General features: G+C 51.8%; 1 protein-coding gene across 6 annotated transcripts in view; it reads right to left on the bottom strand.

Moving 5' to 3' along the window:
- PLEKHG4 (pleckstrin homology and RhoGEF domain containing G4) overlaps window positions 1-17,629 on the bottom strand; it is a 92,044-nt gene extending 74,415 nt beyond the window's left edge. For all 6 annotated transcript variants that reach the window (XR_003399206.1, XM_026856675.1, XM_026856677.1 and 3 more), the window contains exons 1-2: window positions 16,905-17,629; window positions 1,645-1,842 (exon numbers count right to left, since the gene is read on the bottom strand). Coding sequence is in view for 5 of the 6 variants with exons in the window: in XM_026856675.1 (XP_026712476.1) it covers window positions 1,645-1,842; window positions 16,905-16,907 (201 nt within the window). In the remaining variant the exon portion in view is untranslated. The remainder of the gene's footprint in view (window positions 1-1,644; window positions 1,843-16,904) is intronic.
- Between the last annotated feature and the right edge of the window lie 8,566 nt (window positions 17,630-26,195).

Raw genomic sequence — 26,195 nt, 5'->3', positions numbered from 1 at the left:
GGCCCCCGCGCCCCCCCACACCTCAGCACCTCCTGCTGCGACAGCCCGCAGCTCAGCCAAAGCCACTCTGCCCATCAAAGCAGCCCCACACTCCTATTGGCTGCCGCAGCCTCACCTGTCCTTTCATTGGCTGCTAAGCAGCACAAGGCCCTCCCTGCCCCCACACCCCTGTCCCACAGGGGCCCGGGCCCGAGGGCAGCCATGGCCTGTGGTGCGTGTGTGGCCCCACCAGCCCCTGCCCGGCCGCCCAGGGAGAGCCAGCGCCCTCACTGCCCAGCAGAGCCCCTCGCTGCACCCTTCCTGCTGGTCGCCCGGCCACTGCCCTGAACCCCTCCCCTTTGGGAGAGCAGCACTACAGGCCCAGCTCCCCCAAGGCATGGGGGGGCAGAGGCCGCACGGAGCAGTGGGCTCCACTCAGAGACAGGCTCCTTCCCTCCCCTCCGCCGCCTCACCTGCCCAGGGCACCGCCAGGCGCTTGGAAGCTGCTGAGATCTCAGGGCGTGGGGAAATTGCTACCTTGCCTCCTTCAGGGAGGAAGGCGGTTTGGGGAAAGCCGTGAAACGTCTTGCAATAATTACCAGTTTGTACAAGCTAAAAGCCTTTTGTTTCTTTAAAGGGGAAAAACATGCTATGCACCATCGAATTAGAAACTTGAGCTACATACACCAATGGAATAATTCCTAGTCGAGTGTTCAGGGTGAGAGCACAGCTCCCCAAAGTCCTTATGCACAACCTTGGATCTTCCCAGGTTTATAAAGCTGGCACCAAAAGCTGGAGACTGGAGAGAACACAGCGGGACAAAGACTGCACCAAAGCACTTGCAAGGTGACCAGCTCCCAGGGGTTGTTACTTGGATCCATCATAAGTGATAAGTCTTTCCCCTCAGCATTTCACCTCCTTGAGGCAAACAAGTAACTATTTCAGCTTCTATTTAATATTTTTCCTCCTCCCAGAAGTCCCTTGCCCTCCACCATGAGGGCTTCTATCAAAAGCCCGGCCACACGCACGCTCTAGGTTCAGAGACAAAAAGGCTAGCACAAACCCTAGTTTTAGGTTGTTGGGGTTGGGTTTTTTTCATCTTGCAGCCTTTGAGCCAAGTTTGTGATGGAGGCATTTGACTCATCATTTCTAACATTTTAGGCTCCCAACAGTAAAGCACGTTAATCTTGGACTCGTTCTGGCAGTAAATGTAATGTGACTCCTTGGGGCTACTGAGCCTTGCGACCGTTCCAGCAACCATCAAAGGGGAGCTGGAGTTCTGGGAAAAACACTGACTGGCAGCATTTCGCCCCGCACGTCCTGCTGCCAGCGGTGGGAGCCCAGCAGCTCCATCCACAGGGCCAGCGAATGGGTGGGGTTAGAAGCAACCCGAGTCAGCCATATCCAGCAAACACTTCTCTAAACCTCTTCTGAATCCCTTAAGTTCAGTGTTCCTGGTTATTGGAAGGCGAGGGCACCACTCCACATCTGATCTCTGCATGGTTAAGTTTCAATCACAATTTCTCAACTGCTTCCTAATTGTCTGCCTACCCTCCCACCTAGGCTGCCGTACACATGCAAGCACTTTTTGCCAGCCGTTTTACATACAGGAGAAAAGCTCTCCAAGAAAGCCTTTGCAGGCCTTAGAGAGCATGATGTACTCACACAGGCATCCTGCTGAATGCACTGCAGGATGTGCTTGGCTGGAATCAGGAAGTCTATGAGGTAGCGCAGTCCATCCCCACGGTACGTCTTCTCCACCACATCAAAAACTTGGCACAGAACAGTGGCTGCGGTAGCCTCAAATGGAGGGTAGAGTGCTGATAACGTACTCTGAATGCAACCGTCCAGCGACTCCGAGTCCTGCCAAGAGAGAAAGCGTTAGCGGTACTACAGCCCGATACACCCTGGTGCCCTGATGAGCCCTACACCCAAGAGCACAGCCATCTCCAAATGCAGGAGGAGAGAAGATCAAAGGGACAAACTGCTCTCCTTTCTAGCTTCTTTTGGCACCAGCAATCCCAGGTAAACACAAAAAAACTCTCCCAAAACGCAAGTGGAGCGCTCGCAGAGTGCTGTGCACAGCGGCGAGATTTCCCAGCTTTTGCTTACGCAGCAAGTCCTTCTCCTGACTGCGCTGGGTGGGGCTGCTATTAAACCATTACCGCAGCACGTGAGTGCGTGCGAGCGAGTGAGAGTATCATGGGGTGGACGGATCAGCAGCCCCATGTTTCGGATACCCAGGCCTGGAGATGCTGGCCAGCACTTGGGTACATTAAAGCCCTGTGTTATGCTCCTCAGTGGGGTAAGGGGAGTTGCAGGAACAATAGTTGGCTAGAAGCTCCTCAGCATGCTGTGCTCTCAAGTCCCTGCACAGGATAAGCTGCTGGAGCTGTTTGGTACTGGGGAAAGCTGTTCACCAGTGCAATTCCTCATTATTCAAAGCTGTTTGCCTCTCAGGAAAGGTTCACTCCAGGAGCCAGGAATTTTCTGCAGCAAAAGATGCCTCACAACAGGATCCACAGACTGTGTGTGAACCGGGTGGCTTTTGGTGCCTGAGCATGCGCATCAATATGTAGGATGCCCATTTCCTGCGTGGGGATCAGAGGCGATGGCTTCCCGACTTCCACCTTCATTCGGGAGAGCCTGCCAGCCAGAGCCTGCCCACAGTGTCAGCACCAATTCCAGTGCTAGAAGCCAAAATCTGATCTATCATATGGGTGTAAATCAAGAGAGCTGCCAAAAAATAATAATTAAAAATAAATCTGTACACATCTGGAGAGAGGATCAGGATCCCTCTTTTCCTTCTATTTTAGAGGGGACCCCTCTGACTAACTTACAGCCAGTGGGAGTGAGTTTTGCTACAAAACCAAATGAAAGTTTACTCAGGTGTCTGGCCAGATCCTCATCTGATCTAAATCCACCTCCCTTCACTAGAGACAAGAAAAGCACTTCAGCCGCTGGCCCAGAAGTCCGACAGCCTTCCGCAGAACAGGAACAGCTGCATGGACATGCCTGAAAACATACCTCAGTCCCACAGCAAGATTGGGAGAGGAAGTTAAACAAAGCAGCACCACAACAGCTTACAGCACCACCAGGGAACGGTAGGATGAAGGGATCAGGAGGAAGCAAACCGTTTTGATTCTTCCAGTCCAATGGAGCACATATTCATCACTCCCGATACCTCTGCTGGCTTGAGAAAACATGACAGTCTCAGAGCAAGCCTGAACTGACCTGCAGCCAGAGCAGAGATGATGCTCTTCACACAAGCCTTCACATATCTCCAGCTCAGCAGTCTTTAAATTCCTCCTTTAGAGGTTTGGGTGTTTTAAGCACAACATAAACTCACTGCTCTGTTGTAAAGCCTTCTTGTAAGACAGCCTGCAGGATTGCACAGGAGAGATGAGAACACCCAGGTAAGGGTTCCACAATCCCTGTCTACCCCGAGCTGGCAGAACGTGGGTGACAGGCAACCCACACACTGCCCGTGGCACAGCACTGCTTCATTACTTCTGCTGTTTCTCCCAATGTCAGCAACAAGCAAGGCTAAATGGCAGCAGGCTCCTAAAGTGTTTGTAACTCTTCTGAGAGACCAGCTGCCTCCTGGAATACCCCTCAAGGTCAACACAACCAGATAAACAGAGGTTAAGGAGCTATTTTTCATATTCTTAACCCAAGGACTCAAAAAGCAGGAGGCCTATGTGCACACTTCCAAGCGTTGAATGCTAGGACCAAGCATTTAACCGCAATCCTAAATGGGAGAAGGCCATTTTAAACCGGATTCTTTACACTCAGAAAAGAATGATAGCATACCCCGACTTTTGTTCCCTTAATTGAAATGGAAAGTCTGGAAGTTCCCAGGCACTTCCTTCTCTGCAGGAACAGGTCTTCAGATAAAATCTTCCACTAGATATTGTGGAGGTCAAGAGAAAACTGCCATGAGCTGACTGCTCTCCGCACAGTTCTGGTCAAGACCATTCCCACACAGGGTACAAGGGGAGAACCCAGCAGAGTTCAGGAAAGATAAGAAGAGAAAGTGGACTGATAGAAACTGTGGGATGAGTTGTACAGACCCAAGAAGACAGCCTAAATAAGAAATGCTCCCTTTACATAGTATTCTGGACCTGCTAAAAGAAAGGCATGGAGGGGGCTCTGGGATAGGGAAATTGGTACCAAGCCAATGAAGAATCTTACAACTGGACGTATTAATATTGCTAAACATTGATATAACACTGAACATTACACATTGTTTCTCTCCCACGCTCTTGTGAAATAACAGAGAGAGGCCAAGAACAGCCCACTGAAGGCAAGTGCACCTCCAGTAACCTCTGCTGACAGCAACCTGTCCCAGCAAGCGTCTGTGCCTTGTCAGATAAAACTGGCCTTGACACAGGTGCTCTCCCAGCCAGCACCAGCCACCCCAGAGATCCCAGCCAAGTGCTTGGGCTCTGTCACGGTAGCATTACTGCTGGTAGTATCTGACAATAATTTCCCTCTGATCCTCCACAGTCTGAAAATATCAGTCAAAACCAGCTGGGGTTGGTTCTGTGTCATCTTCTGCCCCTGTACCGTGCTTGAGCAAAATTATTTCAGATATCAGTCCCTCCTAAATGAAATTTGTTACATTTAGTATTTCAAATAAAACAAGTCAAAATATTTGCACATGAGTCAGTACATCACTCTAAGGTTCTCACACCATTCCTGCTGCCTTAGCAAAGCCTTCACAAGATAATTATTAACATTGGCACCGAATCAAAAATCCTTTATATGGTTAAAATAAACCAAGTCATATATTATCCTTCCTTTAGTAAAACCCAGAATAACCATAGCCTGTAGCCATTGCACAGTTTAGTCTTAACAGCGCACTCTTTACCACAGAGGCTTTATCTCGCTCTGGCTAGACTATACCATGAAGCCATGATAGCTGTGTAGGCTTTGAAGGGACAAAGAAGGCTTCAAACCCTACTTTTCGGTAGCAAGAGGAGACATTTTCACCATTCTCTGCTAATTTCACATGAAAAGCCCCCAACATGGGAGCAAATTCACACATCCCATCATGCTGCATGTGATCATAGCATCTTTGGGCAGATACAGAAAAAGGATGGACACAGCCTCCGTGTGCCACAGATGAACATGGAGACAACAGTGCTTTTCAGTGCTCCTACCCACCCACCCACAGTGGCCTCCCAGGGATGGGTCCTGCCTGGGTGGAGGGTGAAGCATGGCTGAGCCTCAGGGGCTCAGAAGCCACCTTGAAACATGGAGGGTCACACAAGGCAGAGCTTGGAGCCTGCAACAGCAGCAGGTTTGCCTCCAATCATGGGCTCATTAAACCAATTTACAATACTAGGGATGGGGCTGCATATTTGTATTAACTTCTCAGATTGCAGAGTGGCCCTCAACAAGGGCTGCAAGAGGCATTGTGGTCCTGTTTAGTGCTGGAGTGCAGATGGCCAGACTCACACATCTAGCCTGCAGGCAGTGTCTGCTGCCACAAGCATGGAAGAGCCGTGGTCTGGAGGTATAGGGAACCCATACAAACCAGCTTGAGACAGCAAAAGAAGGGGATAGCAACCTGTGCTCCAGAGGCTGCAAACCTGAAATTTAGAGCCCATCCTACCTACAAACCACATCCTTCATCTCAAGCAGGCGATACAAACCCCAGCAGGCATAAGAAAAAAACCCTGTGACCCAGGTTGAGCAGACAGTGCCTGGAGAGGAGGAGAACAAGCTGAACCCAGCAAGGATCCAAGGAGAGGGCACTCCTGCCCTGGCACACTTCCACAGCTGGCAGAGCCCAGCAGAGGAGTTTCCTGGAGGAAGCGGCCTCCTCCAGGGCTGCAAGTTTCAGGCTTCCCAGCCTCCAACAGTATTGCCTCATCCCCCTCACGGGAAGGGTCCTGGACACTTGCTCCTTTTCAGCCACCCAGCACAAACATTAACAGGAGCGCTTTCCAAGCAAGCCAGAGAGCATCTCCCCAAACAAAAAGGTGCCTTGGGACTCAAATGCTTCTTTGTTAATAGCACAGGAGAATCTATGAACTCCAGCTCACTGCCACCACTCCACTACATGCTCGCCACACCTCCCAAAAGAGAAACACTCTTAAAATAAAACTCCTCTATAAATCAAGAAGCTAAATAAAGCCCAGGTTAAGGTCACGTCCGGCCATACCGGCTTTCACTGCTCCTCAGCTGGGAGCTGGCTGCCAGTTTGGAGCACAGCAAGGGAAGAGGAAAGAGCACATGAGGATGGGATGGGCTCCATGGGCAAAGCAGTGTAATGGGAACAACCTAGCACAGTCCCACCCAGAATGGCAGGGAAGCAGGGAGACCCCAGGAGGGCTTCACAACTGGCAGAGGGCTTGAATCTGAACAAGCAGAAATGTGTAGGGTGGGATGGGCTGCCCTTCTCCCCTGACTATAACAGGAGCCACAGATGCAGTGAAATGAATAGAGCAATGAAGACAGTCGTGGCAAAGCTCTGCTGCTCAGCCCTAAGAGCCCTTCTCCCCCATCACAAACTGCAGCAAGAACCAGGAGTCAGGGAGATATGAGGTTACAAGTGTCTGGGCAGAAGCCCCAAGCCAGGACTAACAAGCAGTCAGCAGGAAGAGGAGCCTAGGATCAGTTACAACCCTGCTCAGGGGACACATCTACCTCTCCTGGTGCAAGCAGACACTGCAGGATGGGAGAGAAGCCTGCCAAGAGGCATCTGGAGTAATCAGGCACTTCTTGAGCTTTTCTAGGTGCACCAACTAATTTTTCTGCCTACCTCTGTGGGCACAGAGAGCGCTGCATAGCTGCTCCAGCCACTGCAAATTCCTGCCATTTCTTTCTGACTCAGGACTCAACTTCTTCCTCTTTGGGACCTGCTGCTCACCAGTTAAGTCTGAATCCTGGAGAGCCTCCTATGGGTTTGCAGAACAAGAAGTCAGCCTGCCAGAGGAGCAGAAAGAAGATCCCCAGGGGTACACACCTTGCACAGCATCAAAACACCTGTGCTCTCCCAGCAAGCGCCTAGGACAACAACCTAAATGGCTCAGGACAATACAAGTTGGTGCAGCGAAAGGCTGCAATGCTGCTGGACCCATCTGGGCCACAAAGCTTTGGCACCATTTTCCCCGACAACTCACCCAAGCACCTTGCTAAGAAGTCAGTATCTCACTCAAGAATTCTGCCTACGAAAAGCTGAGTCTTTGTCAAGGAGAACTTGAAGAGACACAGATCTTCCCTGCCGACAGCCCAGTCTTTAGCTGTCTGAAGACTCCTAAAAACCATCAGTATGGTGAGACCAGACTAATTGCTGTGACTTACAGCAGACAGCACTCCTTTCTAGCAGGCTGGACTGGACCATGTCACATGCTGAGGATCCATCAAGCAGCAGGAATTTAGCTAAAGGATCTGCAGCTCAGCTGCAAGAAACCTAGACCCCTGTCTAAGCAGCCAAAGAATGAAACTACATATCCCAACGTGCACCAGTTAAATCCAGCGCTTGCCGTGGCTTGGCAGGGTGAGAAGCATAGCTGGGTAGTGCAGCAGAGCTAGGAGAGGCTGCGAGCACAGCGAGTGGTGCCGTGGTATGCCCAGCTCTGAGTCACTGAGCGTTTCGGCTCCCCACTCAGCAGGGAGGCCTTGCCAGGAACTCCCGCAACTTTGCCCTCCTTCTGCCGGCTGCCCAGAGCCTGGCCACGTCCTGCACACACCCACTTTCTCCCCTCTAGCCCAGGTACCGATGGAGCGTGTGAGGGCAGGACAGAGGAGACCAGGGTCTGCAAAGGTGAGGGGAAGAAACAACCCAACCCTCCCACACCCCTGAGCTGGAAAGTATAAATAAGAGCAAAACTGGGAAGAGGCAGAGCTCCAAGCATTGCAGCACAGGGCCTGCCCGTGGCCCCCAGCCAGCTTTGGGACTGGGGGAAAAGGAGCACACAGCAGGCGCTGAGCAAGACTGGGTTAGCTGGTCCCTCTGCCAGCAAAGGCTGCTGTGCTGCGCCGCTTGGCTGGGGCTGCTCAGCTCTCAGCTGACGTGAGAAACCTCATTTCCAGTAAAAACAGACCTCTGGGCTTTCCACGAAGCCTTTTCCACTTTCTGATACAAAGCCGAAAGCCAGGCTGCTTTGCCTTTAAAAATGAGACATTTCTCCGTTCAAAAAGGTCCTTGGCTAAAAACAAGGCTTGTTTCTCTGACAAAATTTGAGATTTCCCACTCCATTTCTGCAGGGAAGAGAACTCTCCCAGACCCATTTCCTGAGCCACTCTAATCACACAGCAGCAATGAGTTCAAGAGCAAAAAATCTTCCCAGAGCAAGTGCCAGCTCCCCCCTCTGCTGCTCAGTCGGAGGCTCAGGGGGAGGCTCAGAGGAGGGCGCCTGCCTTCGGCGCCCTGCCTGCCTCTGGGTGTTTTCACTAAAATAACATATTATTAAGTGTTGCAGCTATAGAGGTAGGCACTCACACTGCTGTAATCACACCACCTTCCTGTGAGATAACCAGGAATGGCTCTACCTGCTCTTTGGGCTATTGTTTTAGCGTTTCAGGGAGGAAAACACAGCACCCAGTTCCACTTGGGAGGAAAGTGTTTGCAGTCTCACCCAGGCCAGCTTCACCCATGGGCTGTGCCTCTGAAAACGAGCTGCCTTCTGCACTCCACTGTGGGATCCCTTGTGCTGGTCACGACTGTAGCCTGGCTCGGCTCCCCTGCTGCTGGGGCAGGCAGGACAGCTCTGCAGCCTGTGGATAAACCAGCTCCTACAGCCTTGCAGGGAGTGGTGCTCTGCAGATGGAGCTCAGAGAATCATTTCCAGATGCCTCCCTCTGTTCCCCCGGCCCTTCGCCGGGTTGATGCGGCTGCGGCAGCCAAAGCAGCTCCTACTGGGCAACACGCAGGATTATCATTCCAGGCACTGCAGGAAAACAAGCGCTTGGAAGCGATTAACTCATGATCTCTCATTTAATTAAACAAAGGGAAAAATGATGTATTTGCTTTTCAGCTCTGACGTCCCGCTTCTGCGCATACTGTAGGTCTGGGCGTGTTCAGACAGTGAAAGGCATGCCCAAAGCTGGGTCAAGGGGGACATCCCAGATTGCTCTGAAAGCGAAGCGTGACCCCCTGCAAGCCTCGAGCTTTGGAGCTAGTGCACATCAATGCTGTCTTCATAGCAGGGCAAAAATGCAGGCAGCAGTGGAAGGCAGAGACTACCTGGTACAGGTAGCGTGACTGTACCATGCTTCAGGTGGCCAAATGCAGACAATGGCACATGGCAACAGGGCCAGCAACAGTCACCCGGGCCTGTTCCCCTGGCCAATACCCCCTGCAGGATGTTGCACGGGTCTATTACAGCAACACAAGAATCAAACCTGCTCTTAAGCATACTCTAACTTCAATGTTCACCCTTGCCAAAGACACACTGGTGCAGCTCTTGGGAAAGCAAAGCCCATGCACCTGGAGAAGCAAGGCCATCCCCAGCCCCCTGCTTAAGCGTGCCCCCGAGGGAAGCCAGATGCACCGGGCAGCTTGCACAGCAAGCTCTCTGCTGTTCGAGCATCACGTGACCAAACCCTACTCTCCAAAGCAAATGGCATCACGTGCATTCAGACACAGCAGTCTGGCACCTCGTCCCACCAGAGCTCTCTATTCACACTACTCCTCTCTACCCTTTCCTTTAGGTTTTCATACTCCAGCTTCTCTGGAACAGCATCTGTAACTTTCTGTTCTGTCTGCGCAACACCCAACACATTAGGAAAGTTGCTGAGAACTGCTGAACAGATTGAAGAGGCCAAAGTGGGGATGAAACACTGACCCGCAATCCAAGAAATCCATCTTCTAGCCAGAGAGAAACAGAACTGGGAATTGGAGAGAAGCCTTTCCTCACGGGGACATGCACTGAGGTCTCAGTGAACTGAGCAGAAGGTGTGTCTTATCCAGAGCAAGGAATGAGCCCCTGCTCCCACAGGCCTGTTACTTTCTATTAGCAATAAATCAGGCAGATGATACAGGTGTTTAGAGCGTGTGTGAGAAAACAGTTGAAAGCCCTGTCCTTAAACAGACGTCTTCCTGATAGAGGGAAGGGCCTGCAAGTGGATGAGAAGATCTGTGTATAAAACATCATCCTACAGCTGGAGACCAGCTCATTTGGGTTTAGTTTAATCAAGGGATTAAGTCCTTAATCTGAAATAACTGTCTAAGCACAGATATTTTTCTGGTATCATTGGCATAGATCTAACCATGCAATTAATTAGCTAAATTGTACTCTGTGTGACGCAAAGCTTTGGGTACTTTTAGAACACCCTTCCCAGCAACAGACCCATGCTAGAAGAGCATGAGCACATGGTGGCTGTGGTTTCACTGCCCAGCACTAGCCACACATGCCTCTCCACCTCCTCAAGATCACACAGGGCTCTCCTCTTCACTCCCACTACTCAACTGCACAGGCTGCCCTGGCTTGGCACCACAGACCACAGTCCAGCCAGGGATCTCCATGTTCAGAGTGTCATATTCCAACAACAGGCTCAGACAAGACTTGCTAAATCCTGTTAGATATCGCAGACGGAACCAAGAATTTCCCAGGCCACATCTACACAACACAAGTCCTGGGACATTAGAGCAAACTCCCTTTCTTTACAGGTATCTTCTTACAAATGCATTAAAAACCTTTCTCTGTGCTACCCAACAGAAGAAATTGCTTGAGCTCATTCACCTTACTATTAGCTACAGTATTTGTTTCAGTCTCAACTTCAGATGTTGTCATCCATCTGGCAAACCAACCTGAGCAGTAGCATCTTGTACCCCTTACCATTTGTGCCTAACACCTACCAAGTAACAGGGCAGTCTAGGCAGATGAAACATTTGTTTATACCAGCCAGCTATAAAATACCCTGGGTAAATTCTTAGCCAAACAGGTCAGCTCATTTTAACACCTTTTAGTCAGAGGCATTAAGCCATAGCCAACACCTTGTGTTCAGACACCCATCTGGGGGCTTCTTACAACAGATGGGCAGCCTCCTGTGCTCAAAGGAAAAATGATAATCCTTCAGCAGGACAGCTGATGAGTGCCAGAAACGATCTTCACATGGTCAGCATTTAGATTATTACTTATGGGCCAGCTTTGCACGCATTCTGAGCTCGAGGCTGTGGCTGGATCACATTCAGATCCCACTCCTTCCTCTTCAGGGTGCACAAGCTGCTCCACAGACTCCCATGGGGACTGGTGGATTCTCCATCTCTTGCAGCCTCCACGAGTGTGGATGCCACTAAGAAAAGATCATGTTTTAGTTAAAAGAGAGCTCCCAGACAGGGTGGAAGCTAGGTAGCACTCTGTGGTCCCAGTATCCCATAACAGATGAGCCATAGTTCCTTTTGGCCTTAAACACTCTGTATTACCACATGTTCATGAAATACCAGTCCTGCTACATCTACAGGGAACAGAAACTGCTCTGAAGCCGAGTAGCACTTCCAGGAGGGGCTGGCTGATCGCATGAGAAAACAGTAAGCACACATGGAGCCTTCCTTGAAGCAGCACATCCCCACGTGTCTTTGATATGAGAAAACAGCTGGCAACAGCCATCAGATGCCAACACACACCTCACCATGAACAAGAGGCTGTGAGGAAGGATCAGCCAGAAGGACAGAGCAGGCAGCCCAGAGATGGCCATGGCTATGCCAGCTCAGGCCTAGGCCACCACAAGAATCATCAGTCCATGCCCTGCAGGGAGAAGTGCTCCTGGTCAGAGGAACCCAGCTTTGCTCCAAGACTCTCCGAGCTCACTGGAGAACAGACACACACGTGCTCAAGCTCTCCTGCCCCTGAGCAGCCAAGCCTGGGACTTGCAGTCAGATGAAAACATTTCCCCTATATTCAGATACAATGCTAAATGCATGCCTCTTGAAAGCTAAGTAAATCAGTCATAAATTCAGTGCATTGCTTTTACTAAACTCCTGAGCTAGAAAGGACTAAACACAGGCTTTTAAAGCTACTCCCTTTATAGCTTTTTTCCCAAACAGAAGACAGTCTCACGTGTCCCATTATTTCCATACATATCAAAGGAGGGTGGAGATTTAACTAGCGATTTCTAAAAGGCATCTTTGTGCACAGAAGGGATGTATGCCAAAACGTGGGTGGTTATAAGCCCAAACACAAAGAAGAATACATCCACAGGCATTTTTCCCCTTGATCCATTAACGGGTCTGCATACCAGCCTCCTGAGCATATGAGAAGGACCTTGTTCAAAAGGTAAATGTATTCAGAAAGATGACAACAGACAGCAAATAATCCACATCCTTTAACTATGTTGGAGGCTCAGCAGCACTAGGTTTTTGTTGGGAGCCACTGAAATTTGACAGGCAGCCTCAGGGAAGGTATCCTCTTGAAGGAACCTGCTCAGGAAGCCTCACAACTGAGTCTCCTTCGAATGCTGCCACACCTAACAGGCTGTGAAGCTCAAGGTGGACACCTAGCTCAGCTCTCCAGAACTCCTGCAGCTTTTCTTTGCACCACACAAACCATCACCCAGCCACAGCATTGCATCCCATTGGGGGCAACCATAGGGCCTCATGGGGGCTCCCCTCTCCTGCATCCACCAATGCCCAGGAGGAGCACATGCAGCAGTCTTCATCTGGTCCCCATTTCTCTTCCACTGAGCCATTTGATTCCATTCAAATCAATGGCTGGTTTCACCAGCTGGAACAAGGGTTCATCCTGGTCATCCCAGCCTGATGCCAGGATGGTAAATTTGAGCAGACAGAAAGACTTTCAGATTCATTCTGTGCTGCTTTGATCTTGGAAGTTTCAGCGTGGTGTCCAGCGATGCAAGAAATGGGATACATATGAAACCAGCCAGGAGCATTTACCACAAGAAAGGCCCTTTTTTTGTTCATTTTTTAATGAAAGACTAGGCCAGCCAACAGAGGCGAGGCACTCTGTGCAGCAGAGAGATATTAGCACGGTCAAACCTTTAGAGTCAACAAGGGCACATCCATACACTTCTCAGTCACAACTCAGTATCACAAGTGGTGCAGAAAGCACAGATCATCCCACCACCAGAACTGGGCAGATTACCCTAGCAGGCTACCCTTGCTTTTCATTGCTCTTCAGTCAGCAGCACGTTCAAACCTGGTGCTACTACACGCTTTTTCAGACTTTGGCTGCACTGAGCTCTGCAGAACAGGAACAGGGGTCTCCCTCATGGGTGGAGAGCCAGGAACAGGAACAAAAGGTGCTCTGATATTGAGTGCCCCCCGGCGGTCTAAGTTTATAGCACCTGCAGAAGACCCCTTGACTGTTTTAACAGATTTTTCAGCACTTCGGTACTAAAGGGACCTGTAGCCTCTGTGTCTGGGGCTTCACCCACACTAAACACCGATGCTCAGGTTTAGGCTGTGCCCACAGCCCTTAGGATGGTTCAGTTTTGCACAGATTGGTTGCAGACAGGATTATGTTTGAGGTGAAGCTAAAAAAAATTAGGCTCTGGGAGCTGAGCGACTCTGACTGTGCTCTAGTATTTAGAAGCAGACATGCTAGCTATCTTTTCTGAAATGACCAGCAGCAAGATGCTCACAAGGCTCTCACATTATGATCTCTTCTGCTAGCATGGTACACCCTCAGAGCTGACTGCAGACACAGGTGGATGGCCAGCAGCACAGTCAGAGACAGTTATGCTACTGGATGCTGATTTTCAGAAATTAAACACTGATGCTCAGCGTACAGTCCTCCCTGGACATCTGCAGCATCTCCCTATAAACATTTGGTATCTTCATTCCCACCTGGTAGTAGAACACATTTGGTGATCACTGGGCAGAGATACATGGATGCAGCTGGCCCATCACCTGTATTTTACCTTCTTTTTTTTTTTTTTTTTTTTTTTTTGTTTCTGGAAAGAAGCTGAGCAAAATGCACAAGTTGTCATCCTTGTTACCCCAGAGAAGATGCTCTCAGACCACTTCTATGTGCTCAGGATTACATCTCTGGGCTTTGTCTGTGTTCCAACATCTTGCTCATGGCTTTGGCACAGAAATAAAGAAAGAAGATCCCCAATGCTTAAAGCTCTTTGTGATTCCCAGACTCATTTCCTTCCCACCCCAGGAGAAGACATAAACGGAGGATAAAAAAAAAAAAAAAAAAAGGACTATGTTTTCTGCTGAAACCCATCCTCTCTCCTGCCAGCATAGAAGTGCCACCTGAGCTTCTCTGCAGGAAGACACCTGCATTTGCACCTCTTGCGATACACACAGGCTCTACTCTAAACACCTGCGCAATGACTGGAGACTTGGAGCCTGCTACCATATGAGAGGAGCAGCCCAGGCAAGTCCAAGGCACACAGTTGCAGGAGCCTCACTGAATTCACATGCTGGGTCCACAGTGCCCCAGCTACCATTGAAGAGCAGCAGCAATCACCCTAGCAAGGGTGGAAAAGCAGCCCTGGACTCCCTGGCCAGCCACTGCAGCTTGAGCAACTTCCCAGAGAGGAAACGGTCCCTCACAATCTGGGGATAGAGCCTGGGAACCAGACTTCCACACTGTGCAGTGGAGGAGCAGGGCTGTTGCTCTCTTTGCCTCCAGCCAAACCACCCAAGAGCACAGGGTTTTACATCTGCTTGGGTGGAAGGTGTTCCTCAAGTGGGGCACACTATGGCCTGGTCATATGCCCTGAGCATCTCCTGTGCCCCATCCAGCAGCAGGCACCAGGCAAGGTGAAGCCAGCTCCCTCTCCCATGGAGGAAAAATCCCTACCAGGGAACGAGGACAGATCCCCAGCCATGAAAGCCATGACGGGACGACCAGGGTAGACAGAGCCCAGCCAGGCTCCTGCCTTGCTCACATCATGGGGTTTTCGCAGATGCAAAAGTCAGTTCTAACGGAATTGGGCTACTTTGGCCTACTGCATCTTACACATTTGGTGCTTTAGCCATCCTCCAGCTGCAACAGCCCTATGCACCCATACACACACCACATCATCCCTAACACTGAAACATGACTGGCACCCCATAAAAAGGAATCACCTGCCTCACACAGAACAGGGCAGCCAGTGGCTGCACAGTGCCAGATCTCCATCAGGAGCCAAGCCTCTGAGAGGTTTGCAGGCTGCCTGAGGCCACGGGAAGCCCTATGCAGGCCAGACTGACCCACATTCACTTAGATCCAAATCTTTTGACTGCAGCATTTGGTTGATTCACCAGGACACCAAAAACTCAAGTCAAACAGAACAGCTTGGAGCTACAGTCACAACTCAGCTGCTCACAGAAAGGCACCTCCCAGAATGCAGACTGGTCCACCACGGCACTGAGAATGGACGCTGGCCATGGACCACAGGTGTCTGCAGCGTGACTAGTGCCCATTGCTGGATCTGTGGCAGCTTGGCCCCTCGTTCTTGTTCCTTGCAGCTGCCAGGCCTGAGCTCAGCACCTAGGAAACACATGGGCCCCCTCAGCAGCAATGCAGGGTCCCTGTATGCCCACAACCCACCATGGCACCACCCTGCACAAAGGCCCCTGCTTCAGACAGCTTTTGTATCACGCATTAGAAAGAGGTGAAGGGGGACTTGAACTGGGGATGAAGCACTTGGGAATCAGAAAGTCAGGAGCAGAGTAGCAGCAGCTAGTCTCTGCCCCAGGCCTCCCAGAGCAAGAGCTTCACAAGCACTGCTCCAGTCCCTATGGCAAAATGGAGCCCATGGGGCTGCAAGAGACAGCACCCACCCTGCACAGCCACGAACAGTGCTCTCCTTTGATTTCAACTTCATACAATAACCAGCAGACCAAAAGTTACCAGGAACACACTAGACATGGGGTAAGGGAAAAAGGTCTCCCAACTGGGGTGGAAAAGTGGAAGTAGCGAGATGCCCGCAGGCCTTTACAGCAGGATGGGTGAGGAGAGCACAGCACAGCTCTGACATAGCTACATGAGGGTAGAGAGCCATGGGGTCTTCGGCAGGGGAGCTGGAGAAGGACAAAGGGAAGAGACATGGGTCCATGAGCTTAGCTCAGGTTGCAGAAACCCAAAATTGGACAACTCATCCTTCAGTGAAAGCCAAGTTTCTTCAAGCCCAGAAGCTGAACTTTTAAGAAAAAAAAGCAACTCACTGCCAGGCACAGCAGCAATGTAAGCCTCTTGTCCCCCTCATGGACTTTGTTCCCTCTGCTGCAGAGAAGCAGCCCATGACACAGCAGGACATGTCCAGGAGATTTAGGGCTACTGGGCACACAGATCCCAGCCTGAGCACAAGAACCAGAAGCCAGAGTGGTGCTCAGGGGGTGCTATTGGGCTAGCAATCCCCCTAGCCTCTGCCACCCCAGGGCTGGGCACCTCTGTTTGCAGGGCAGCGCCAGTGTGGCTGGGCAGGGGACTGCCCTGCTGCCACTCCCAGGGAGCCAGGGTGCTTTGCTGCCAGGCTGGGCTCGCCAGTCTCTCCCCTCCCCAAACAAGGATCCCCACGTGCAAACTTGACATCGAAAGGGAAGGACCCCTGCCCAGTTTCAGGGGTTTCTCTGAGCCCCTGGATGCTCCCCCTGGGCAGGAGAAAAAAAGCTGATGCTCTCCCCATCTCCAGGATCTGCAAGGTAGCAGTGCCCACAGCCCCAGAGCAGGACTAGCAAAGGGCAAGGGCAGGAGAGCCCAACATCCAGGCAGCCGAAATATAGGGTCCTGCCTGACCTGCCCCATCCCAGCTCCTCGCTCCAGGGCTGCACCCCCACAGGCACCCTGTGAGGGGGTCAGTGCCAACAGGAGTGCCATGTCCCTGCTGCCACGACCCAGGGCTGGCACCAAGGGTACGGTGCTCCATCCAAGTAATGGGAAGTGCCAGAAGAGCCGTTTCCCACTCCCAGCATTAGCACCGTGCATTGGCTCCAGGCAGGCTGCCCGGATAGCGGCTCCATCCCGCACAGCCCTGCTTGTGCCCAGGGCAAGAGCCCTTTGCAGAGATTTCCTTACCATGTTCCCGGCCTTCTTTATTCCCCCTCACTTCCAAAGGCAGCGTTTTTTCTCTTTTTCCTCCATGTGTGCGATGGGGCGTCTCCTCTCCCCTCCGACGTGAACCACCGAAGCACTTTGAGTTCTGGACTGTAATCCAAGCCCTCACCGCCCCCAGCACAGCTCCAACTAATCTAACTCATGACACTACCGGGGCTGAGGAGGGGACCTCGAAGGTTTCTCTGACAGCCAACTCCAGTGCTAGACGGTGGAGGGGCATAGCGAGCGCAGGGTGCTGTGTTCCCCAGCCCTGCGGGGACCTTAGAGACACAGGCAGAGCCAGCAACGCTCGAAGGCTGCTCGTTACAGCACCGCTGCTATCTGCGTCCCTCAGAGCACGCCTGTCCCTCCTCACAGACCTGCTTAATGCGGATGCTTTGTGGCGGAGAGCTGCCTTCGCCCGGGAAGATCTGAATAACTGCTAGAGGAGAACAAGCCCACGGCAGGCATCCCGAGAAAGTCTCCAGCTTCCCAAAGAGGTTTCCAGCAAAATCCTCCCCCTGCCTTCTCTTGGCTTGCTTTTCTCTAAGTCCAGAGAAGTTTCTCCACGAGATCCTGAGGCAGCGCTGCAGGTTAAGCAAAACACTGAGAAATACAAAAAAAAAGAGTGCCCTGAAATATTGTTTTTCTAACTTCTACAAGGAAAACAGAGAGGCAGTGACCGCTTCAGGCAACAGCAACAAACTGCATTGGTATCAGGCAAGAGATGTGGAGACCTCACCCTCTCCCAAAGGAGGAAGTAATTTAACATGGCAAGTTTCTCCACCCCTCCATTAATTGTTTAAGATGGCCAGGGGCCAAAATACTGCCTGAGCAGTGGGAGCAGCGGGGAAGGTCACAGAACAGCCAGGCAGCAGCCTACAGAAGTGACAACGGAAAAGGGCAGAGCCACAGAGGCGGAGAGGGAGGGGAAAGGCAGGTGCCGCAGGGCATCCCAGGATCTGCTGACACAAAGGCTTTGTGTAACGGGAAGCAGGCGGGAAGTGACACACAGGCGAAGTCTCTGAGCCCTGGGCACGAGGTGCAGGGGCTGGCACCAGGGCTTGGGATCACAAGCTGCCTCCCCAGCCTTGGCCAAGCAGTGCATGGTCTCGGCAGCCTCAGCAGACACTGACCCTCCATCAAGGGTGATGCTGGTACCTGGCTGTCCCTGCTTCTGGGAGAGGGCACACAAACCAATCCACGCCAAGAGGAAGGGTGACTCAGGCAGGACGTGAGGACCTACAACAGGAGGAAAGACATCCCCCCACACGGACAAGCTCAGCAGATGAGCACAGAGTACTTGCAAACACAAGCGGTGTTTGCTGCTGCCCTGGCTCAAGGGATAGGCCCCCACAGCCTTCCCAAGCCCTGCTCCACTGGGCCAGCAGCAGAGCCCACGTGGGCCAGTCCAGCTCAAGAACACCTTCAGACACACTTCTTCCTGGAAGGACTGCCAACAGTTGTCCTTAAAATCCATCACACATGATGGCCTCATGGTATGTTTTCAGACATAACCAACAAACAAGGGTTTGAGCAGTCCCAAAACCAACCATTCAAAACACCAGCTGCCTGACGTGCTCTTGTGTTTCCTATGGACAGCAAGGGTTGCAGTTCACCTTCCTTAAACTAAAAAAGACATCCTCCCAAAAGGGGATGCAACATTGACAGTGGAAGACTAGAGCCAAGCAGCTGCCTCACAGTTCAGCACTTCATTTTCAAACAGCCCTTGCTTGCAGAGGCTCCCCCACAGCCCCTAGCAGTTAGGTGCCTTGTCCCTCCTGCAGTGCACCATAGCAGCGAGCACCTCCAGCCCACCTCAGGCGAGATCAGGTGATAATCCCAAACTGGGTGATGGAGAGCATCCCTGCAAATGCACAGGCACTACACCTAGTTATTGCCATCTGCAACAACTAAAGCAATTTGTGATCTTGTGTGTGGATGCAGAAGAGCCCTTCTTTCTACCTCATATTTATAGCAGGAGAATGGGAAACCTGGCATACTTCCCCAGCAGAGCCTCCGACCACAGATGTGAAATCTGCACAAGCCTGCATTTGCAAAATACCTTTGCCCTTCAACTGTTCCCCAAACACATCTCCCAGCCCACAGATGTGGCTACTCCTTTGCAACATCCTCCTGCAGGTGCTGGGAGTCTCCCTACGGACTGCATATCTCAGAGAGGGAGCACAGAAAGCAACATACCTCCAGCACGCACATGGCATGGAGGTGGCCATGACAAACCTCGTGCTATCAGAGGTGCCGAGCTATTTCTGTTGGAAGCATGGCCCCCATGGCAGAATAAAGGAGGTAGAAGAGATCCACCAGGCATCTCATACCCAGATGTTTCATGGAAACTTCCTTGCTGTTTGTTCAACTGCAGCAACTACATGCAGGTTTCCTTTCAGAAGGCCACGGCTGCCCAGGGGTAACCCAGATCCTTGCACACAACTATCTTTATCCAGCAAACAGGGCTCTGCAATTACAGTGGGGTCTGCAGGGGGACCAGCCTCCAAGCAGAGATCTGAAGCCTCCAAGCAGTCTGGGTAGTCAGGGCTACGCTAGCATCCAGCCAAAGCCCCAAACAGTCCGTTCAAAACCCTGCTGTGGGGCTGAAAGGGGCCCCACAGGCTCCTGCACAAACCAGGACCTACCTCACCTTTTGAAACAGAAATGTGTGCTCCCCAGGCATGAAGGGCAATGCAGACCCAGGTAGGGCTGGGGCAACCCGAGAGCCCATGGGGACAAAGAGGATGGAGCAGAGAACCTGCTCCCACACTGTCACTGAACCGGTCAGGTCTCCTGCACCCAGGCCTCTGGCAGCAGCTCCAGGGTGAGAGCAGCTTTCCTCACCCCTTCAGGTGGCTTGTGCAAGCCTGGGAGCACAAGGTTGCCTTCTCCTTTGGCTCTGAGTTAGCAGCAGAATAAGACACTGTCCCACCTAATTTCAGCTCTTTGAGGGCCAGAAAAAGAAAAGCAGTGCTTTCAGGGGCTGGTGTAGAAGCTTGCAGCACCCCCATAAACACAGATGAGGAGGGCACCATATAAGCACACACAACCCAGATCTGGTTCCCATCCCATTTTCCACCCCAGTGACAGAGCCAGGTGCTTACCAGACCACACAGCCAACTCTCACTATATCCAGATCCTACTCAAACCATATTAGCATTAGTAACACGACTTTCCGGTGCAGCAGCCAGCTCAGTTGTGGAGATGACAACGGAAAGCTCTCTGCAAGTCCCCAAACCAACACCACACAGGACAATGCAGAAAGGTTGATGACTGCAGGTATTTATTTATCAAAGCAGAGGGGGAATGGGTTGTCTAACACAAGAGAAGCTTAGAGTCAATCTCACACCTCTTCCCTTTACTACGCTGTGCTCAAAGCTCAGCACCACCTTCCTTCCCCCAGCTAGGATTTCCAGGCTGAAGAGCCCAAGTTCAGCTCACCCCCTTCCCAGCTGGAGGCAGTGACGTTATTTCCTGTGCTATGGCACTCCACTAAGGGGAACATCGTACTGCTGTTTACTCATGGCTGGATCCTAATATAGCTTGCCTTTTTTTTTTTTTTTTAAATTGCAAAGCAGTCTTTCCCTCCTCTCCTGCATTGTAGGTCCATTTCCCACACAAGCACATGGGAGACAGCTGTAGCCAGCACTTCAGTGGGTGTTAAAAAGCCCCTCTTGACTGAGGCTGACAACAATGCTGCACTTGTTCCCCAACACAGTCTCTCACTGTCTCCTCACAGGAGCAGCTCCTCACTCTTGCACAAGGCCTGCGCTTTCCTCTGGGTTGGTTTAATTGCTGAAGCAACTGCAAAAGGCTGCTGTCATCTAGCTCTGCCGGCAGTGATCTGTGTGCTCCAGCTTCCCTTCCAGCAGAGCCAGGTCCTCTGCATGGACCAATGGGCAATTTTACCTTCAGGCAACTGCTTTGGTACCCGGCTGTGGTGGCTGCTAAGCTGTCCTAGAGGTGAAGTATGGCAAAAGGCAGCAAACGCTGACATTAGGAAGGATGAGGAGCCAAACTTTGAAGGCTGTGGGGCCTCCCTAGAGTTGAAAGAGGAGGAGGTGGGAGAGGGGTCAGCACACCAACTACTCTGAAACTTGAGGAATCATAACTTCAGACCCATGTCTCTTTCCCCCCCAAGCCCCCTTCCCCTTGTTGGATCTGGATTCTGGAGCTGCAGTATTTCTCAAGTGCCTGCTGAAGCTGCACTTCAACTGCAACCTAGAGCTCATAAGAGATGGGAGAGAGCACAGGCAAAGGTAGGAGGCATTCAAAAGACCTCTGCCTTTGAGTCAATGCTAGCAGAGTTCTGCTTTTTTTCAGTTGTGCAAATCAGGGAAAGCTCAAGGCTTTTACCAATAGGACCCAACTGTGCTGGAAGAAACACAGGACAGATGTTTTAGATGCTAGATAAGGACATCCTCTGACCTAGGAAAAGTTGTGCAATATGCATGCTAGCTAGACAACTGTACTACAGCAGCCAAAAGCTCTTAGGAAAACATCTCCCACACTCCATGTTAGCATTGCATGAGCACTGGTGTAGTCCTCAGCCCAGTAAAGGGAACCTCCTATGTCTATAGGGACTTCCAAGGGAAAGGAAAGCCTGGGAGCAGGCTGTGGCAGAGTGGTACACCAGGACCTATGGCCCCTGCTAACCCACTGATCAATGGATGCCTCAATCTACTTCCAGGCATCTCCTCATCACCAGACTGAGGCTCTCCACCACCTCCCATGTCCACACACATGGCTGTGCAGATGCCCCATGGATTAGGCTGTGTCCTGAAAGTACAGGTTCAAGAAAGGTACATTACAATCCCACTAATCTACACACTGTGAACCCCATTTCCCCTCCACTTGGCAGCCTATAAAAACATGAGAAGCCACCAAGAAGCAGTATTAGAACACACTCAGCACAAGCAGGTGCCTTAACTCCAACGATAGATGCTTGCTTGAAACAGGTTTTGTCAAAAAAAAAAAGCAGCAAGTGCTGCATCAAGTAGAGCTGCAAGCAGCCCTTTGTATCAACAACAGCATTTCAGGAAAGAATTAGTTCTTTCCCCATTAGGGAGACAAGAGTAGGTTGTATACAGTTTAATAATATTTAAACCTTTATTTGAGATCACAAGTAAAGCAGGCCTTGGCTTCACAAAAAACACATCTTGGTTTAACTAATTAATTTGATAATCCCCTACTTGCAATCCTCAGGAGACATTCGGCTTCTAAAGCAAGTAATTACCACTAAGTGGCAACCTCTTTGTGAGGCCCAGTCTGATTAGGGAAAAAAATTTGTTAAGCCAGAAATATAATCATGGTGTGATTTCCCAGAAAGACTGGAGGAGAGACTACGTAACAACAGCCGGTCACACGCACCATTTGAAGGAACAGGAGCGACTCAATTACCAGGTCTCCAGCTACACTTCAAGATGTTATGCAGTGCCATGTGCAAACCTGGCGTGCAGTTAACCATCAAGAGGCTTTACAGATGTTTTATTGGTACAGAAGTCACAAAGGTGCCACTTAGGGCTCTCAAATACCCATATGTGACAGAGGGTGGGGAAAATTTGGAAAAATAAATAAATATTGCATGTCAGGCCTGCTGCAGCACATATGAAATCCCATGAAGAAGTAGGGGATTGCCAGCCTCAGCCTCTCTGCACAGATAGGAAGGCACACCCTGATGACACACAGTGTCTTCCCCAGACAAGCCAGTTGGACTCAGTACATGCAGAGCACTTGCTAGGCTAATGCCTGCTCCAGGCATCCCCAAGTGTCCAGGGTCTCAGCTCAACAACAGCCCAGCGCTAGCATCGAGCACTTCCAGAGCCCACATGTCAAAGGCTGCTTCTGCATATGCCTAAGACACCTGTCTCAGGCTGAGCAGCTCTGGGCACCTTTAACTTCATGCAGTTCTTGTGGGGGGACAGGGTGGCCCTCAGGCCTTGCAAAGTGGCCATGCTGCATGCTGCTCTTGGGTTAACGCCTCCACAGTGGCATCCTCTAAAGACTTCTCCTTATGTGAAAGTCATGAACGCAGCCAGTGCAGGTAGGAGCACGGCTTGGATGGAAACCAGGCATCTTCCCAATAGGCACATTTTCTCTACAGCACACACCCTAAAATGTGACCTCACTGGGGTAGACTCCCCTGCTCGGGTGCTGGGTCTCAGCATGCCGGTGCTCTGAGCTCTAGGCAGCTGCACTGGTTGGCAGGATGTGACCACTGTGGAGAGAAGGCTGCAAACACCCTGAGAGCCTGGAACCCCCCGAGAGACCTGTAGGACACAGACCCAGGCAGGCCTCTGTGGATGCAGACCCAGTTAAGAGAGCTTAAATCCTTTAAGAGGAGCTGCTTGTCTCCCTGGAGTTTAGGTACTGCTTGCCTTTCCTAAGGACAAAGTGCTCTCGGCTTCGAAGTCTAGCTGTGGTTTCAGGACTGCTGCTTCAAAACTCACTACCATCTCTGAACAGAAGAGCAGATTAGCTTTCTGTGAAGTCACCTAAACCCAACCCATCTCTCTCCAGATCCCACACATTTAATGGCACAAGACAGTCATATGTTTACCTTCCCTGCCGGCAGTGATGTTGCATGCTATTTAGCCCCAGCAGCACATATTTACTGTACTCTCTGAGACAGCATGCTCACCTCCAAGCTAGACATGCCAGCGGGCACCTACGCCCTTCCTGCCCCAGCCCAGTGGCCACCTCCCCAGCCCTTCTCCCACTGACAAGGGAGACATGGAGCACAGGGTCCCACAGCTACTGCAAATGCCACCCTCAGTTGCAGCTGCCAGGGCCTGCTCCTCCTTCCAGGTCTGCTTGACAGAGCAAGGGTTATGAGGACAGACAGACACACACCCCCTCCATATCTCTGCACTATCAGAAGCCCCCTACTTGTGTCACTGCTCTGTAATCAGCTCACACCTGAGCAACCAGCACCCACAAGATATCTGCCAAGCCCACGCCAAGAGAAGCAGATACAGCTCTCAGCAGATGCCCTGAGTAGGTACTAAGCACCAACAATTACCCACCCCTTCTCTTCCCAAAAGCAACTTAAATCCAACCATGTTCTGCTAGGAGGGAGGGCTGACAGCTCTCACCACCCCACCGCAGGGGAGCGGGGACTCCCCCCTCTGACCACTGGCTGCAGTCTCTGCCCCACAGTATGCAGAGCCAGGGCCAGCACCCAGGTCCTTACTGGGGTAGCAGCCAGGGACAACAGCACCTCCTTCTCTCTCTGCTCCAGGAGCTCTGACCCCCAGGATTACCAATCCCTCTGGGCACACACTCTGCCAAGCCCCCATCCAGCCCCCTCAGCCCCTCACAAATCCCACACTTACAGCCAGCACTTGCAGAGCTTGCACCCAGCAGATCCCAGCAGATCCTGCAAACCATTCTCCCATGGCAGAGTCTCTCCAGAGAGAAGGAAAGCTCTCACCTGCCTACAGTTTCCTGCTCCAGATCAAGCAGAGAAGCAGCTGGGTTAGCTCAGCACTCACTGGGGCAGAGCAATAGCCCTGAGGTGCAACTCCAGCTGTGGGCATGCAATCAGTGCTTTATACAACCACATGGGCGTTCCCTGGGACCAGCTCTCATGTTGCCTGTAGCAGCTGGGCTGTGTTGCCCACTGAACCCGGGCAATCCCACTGTGGGGCCTCCAGGTGCTCCTCAAAGTACTATTAATCCTGCTAGCATTTTCAGCAGGGGAATAGCAACCTACTCAGAGCTGAGCAAGTCTCCCCTAGTATAGGAGAGACCTGCTTTGCCCCCCTCCAGCCTTGCCCAGCTGGTGGCAAAGGGGAAAGATCTGGTTCCTCCATCTCAGCCTCAACAGAGCAGCTTGCTCCACGAGGCTCCACGCTGAGGTTCAAGTCACTCTGCAGTGGGCAGGCAGCAGTTTGGGGTTAGGGTCTTTTCCCCAGGGGTGTCTGGAGCCAACTCTGCTGACTGCAGATCCAGAGCAAAGGAGATGATGGATCCTCAAATGCCCCTGGGAGAGGCTAGTTTGATGGGGTAGGAGCAGTCTACCACAGGACATCTGTAGCTGAGGAGTGAACCTCAAGGAATGCCTACAGCAAGGATGCCAGGCAGGAACACAGAGGGGGTGGGACATGGGGCACAGTGGGTTCCTGGAGGAGGTGGCATGATGTGGATCACGGGTTCTGCACCAGGGACCCTTGGTGCCCAATGCAGGTTGGAAGGAGAGGAACCTGTCCCGGGCAGGAGTACATGACAGGCAAGCTGTGAGCATGGTGCCAGTGGGGGTGGGCATCTTCTCTCCATGGCACCAGGGCTGGAGAGCACCAGCAGGAAATAGGGTGATTTAATCCCAACAGCAGCAATAACAATGTGTCTCCTAAAGGAGATGAGCAGCTTCCTCTTCAGACAGGCAGGGGCAGAGGGCTCATGCCTCCTGTCATTGGTCTCTCCTGCTTTCCTCTCACTCACCCTTCTTCCATCACTGCTGTTGTTCTGTTCCCCCTTGCAGAGGGATCTCTGCTCCCAGATCAAGACAGGGTAACGCCAGCTACAGAGCAACCATGGGAAGGGACCAGGAGGCTTAGACCCCTCTAGAATTCATCTAGGACTGTGCTGGTCCCATTGTTAAGACTGGGATCACATGCCTCTGGAGGAGCTCGGCAGTAAGTGGGAGAAGCAGGTCAAGAGCTGTGGGACAGATATTCCGGCTACCCCTGGAATATCCTCTCTGGGTACACTGCTCCATATATTCCTGGAAGCACAGGGAGTTCAGCAGCCCAGCTGGAGCCAGCAGTCCTCAGCCCTCTGACTCCAGGCAGCAACTCCCTCACTACCGAGTCCATACAGGCCCAGGTGTGTGTTCTTTGCAGCTTTTTTTTCTTTAAAAAAGGCTTTGGTTTTGGGTCATACCCTGACAAGGCAGCCCCTGCCTGCGTTTTCTGCTGGGTGAGATGAAGACCTCCGAGGAAGCGCGTGAGCTAGAGGCTCACCAAGAGCACTGGCCAACCGCAATTGTGCAGCAGGGCCTTGCAATAGCAGGGGCAGGCAGCTGCCTGCACATCCCAACTGCTCGTCGGCAGGGCACAGCAGGGACGCGCACCGAAAGACACCCCAAACTACCACATATATATTTATTCATTTTTCCCCTTAAGACTACCCCGTCGTGGAAACGCGGGGCCTTTGGCACGTCTCGCTGAGCGCAGCCGCACACACACCCACACCCCCCCGCCCGGAGAGGCCGGGAGCGGCGCGGGAGGCCCCTGTGGGGAGCGCGGCCGCCATCTTGGCGGCGGG

This window comes from Athene cunicularia (assembly GCF_003259725.1).
Source record: "Athene cunicularia isolate RWA chromosome 11 unlocalized genomic scaffold, athCun1 chr11_part1, whole genome shotgun sequence".
NCBI lineage: Eukaryota > Metazoa > Chordata > Aves > Strigiformes > Strigidae > Athene > Athene cunicularia.
The sequence above is the reverse complement of the archived record's forward strand: the minus strand, read 5'-3'. Positions and strand labels throughout refer to the sequence as shown.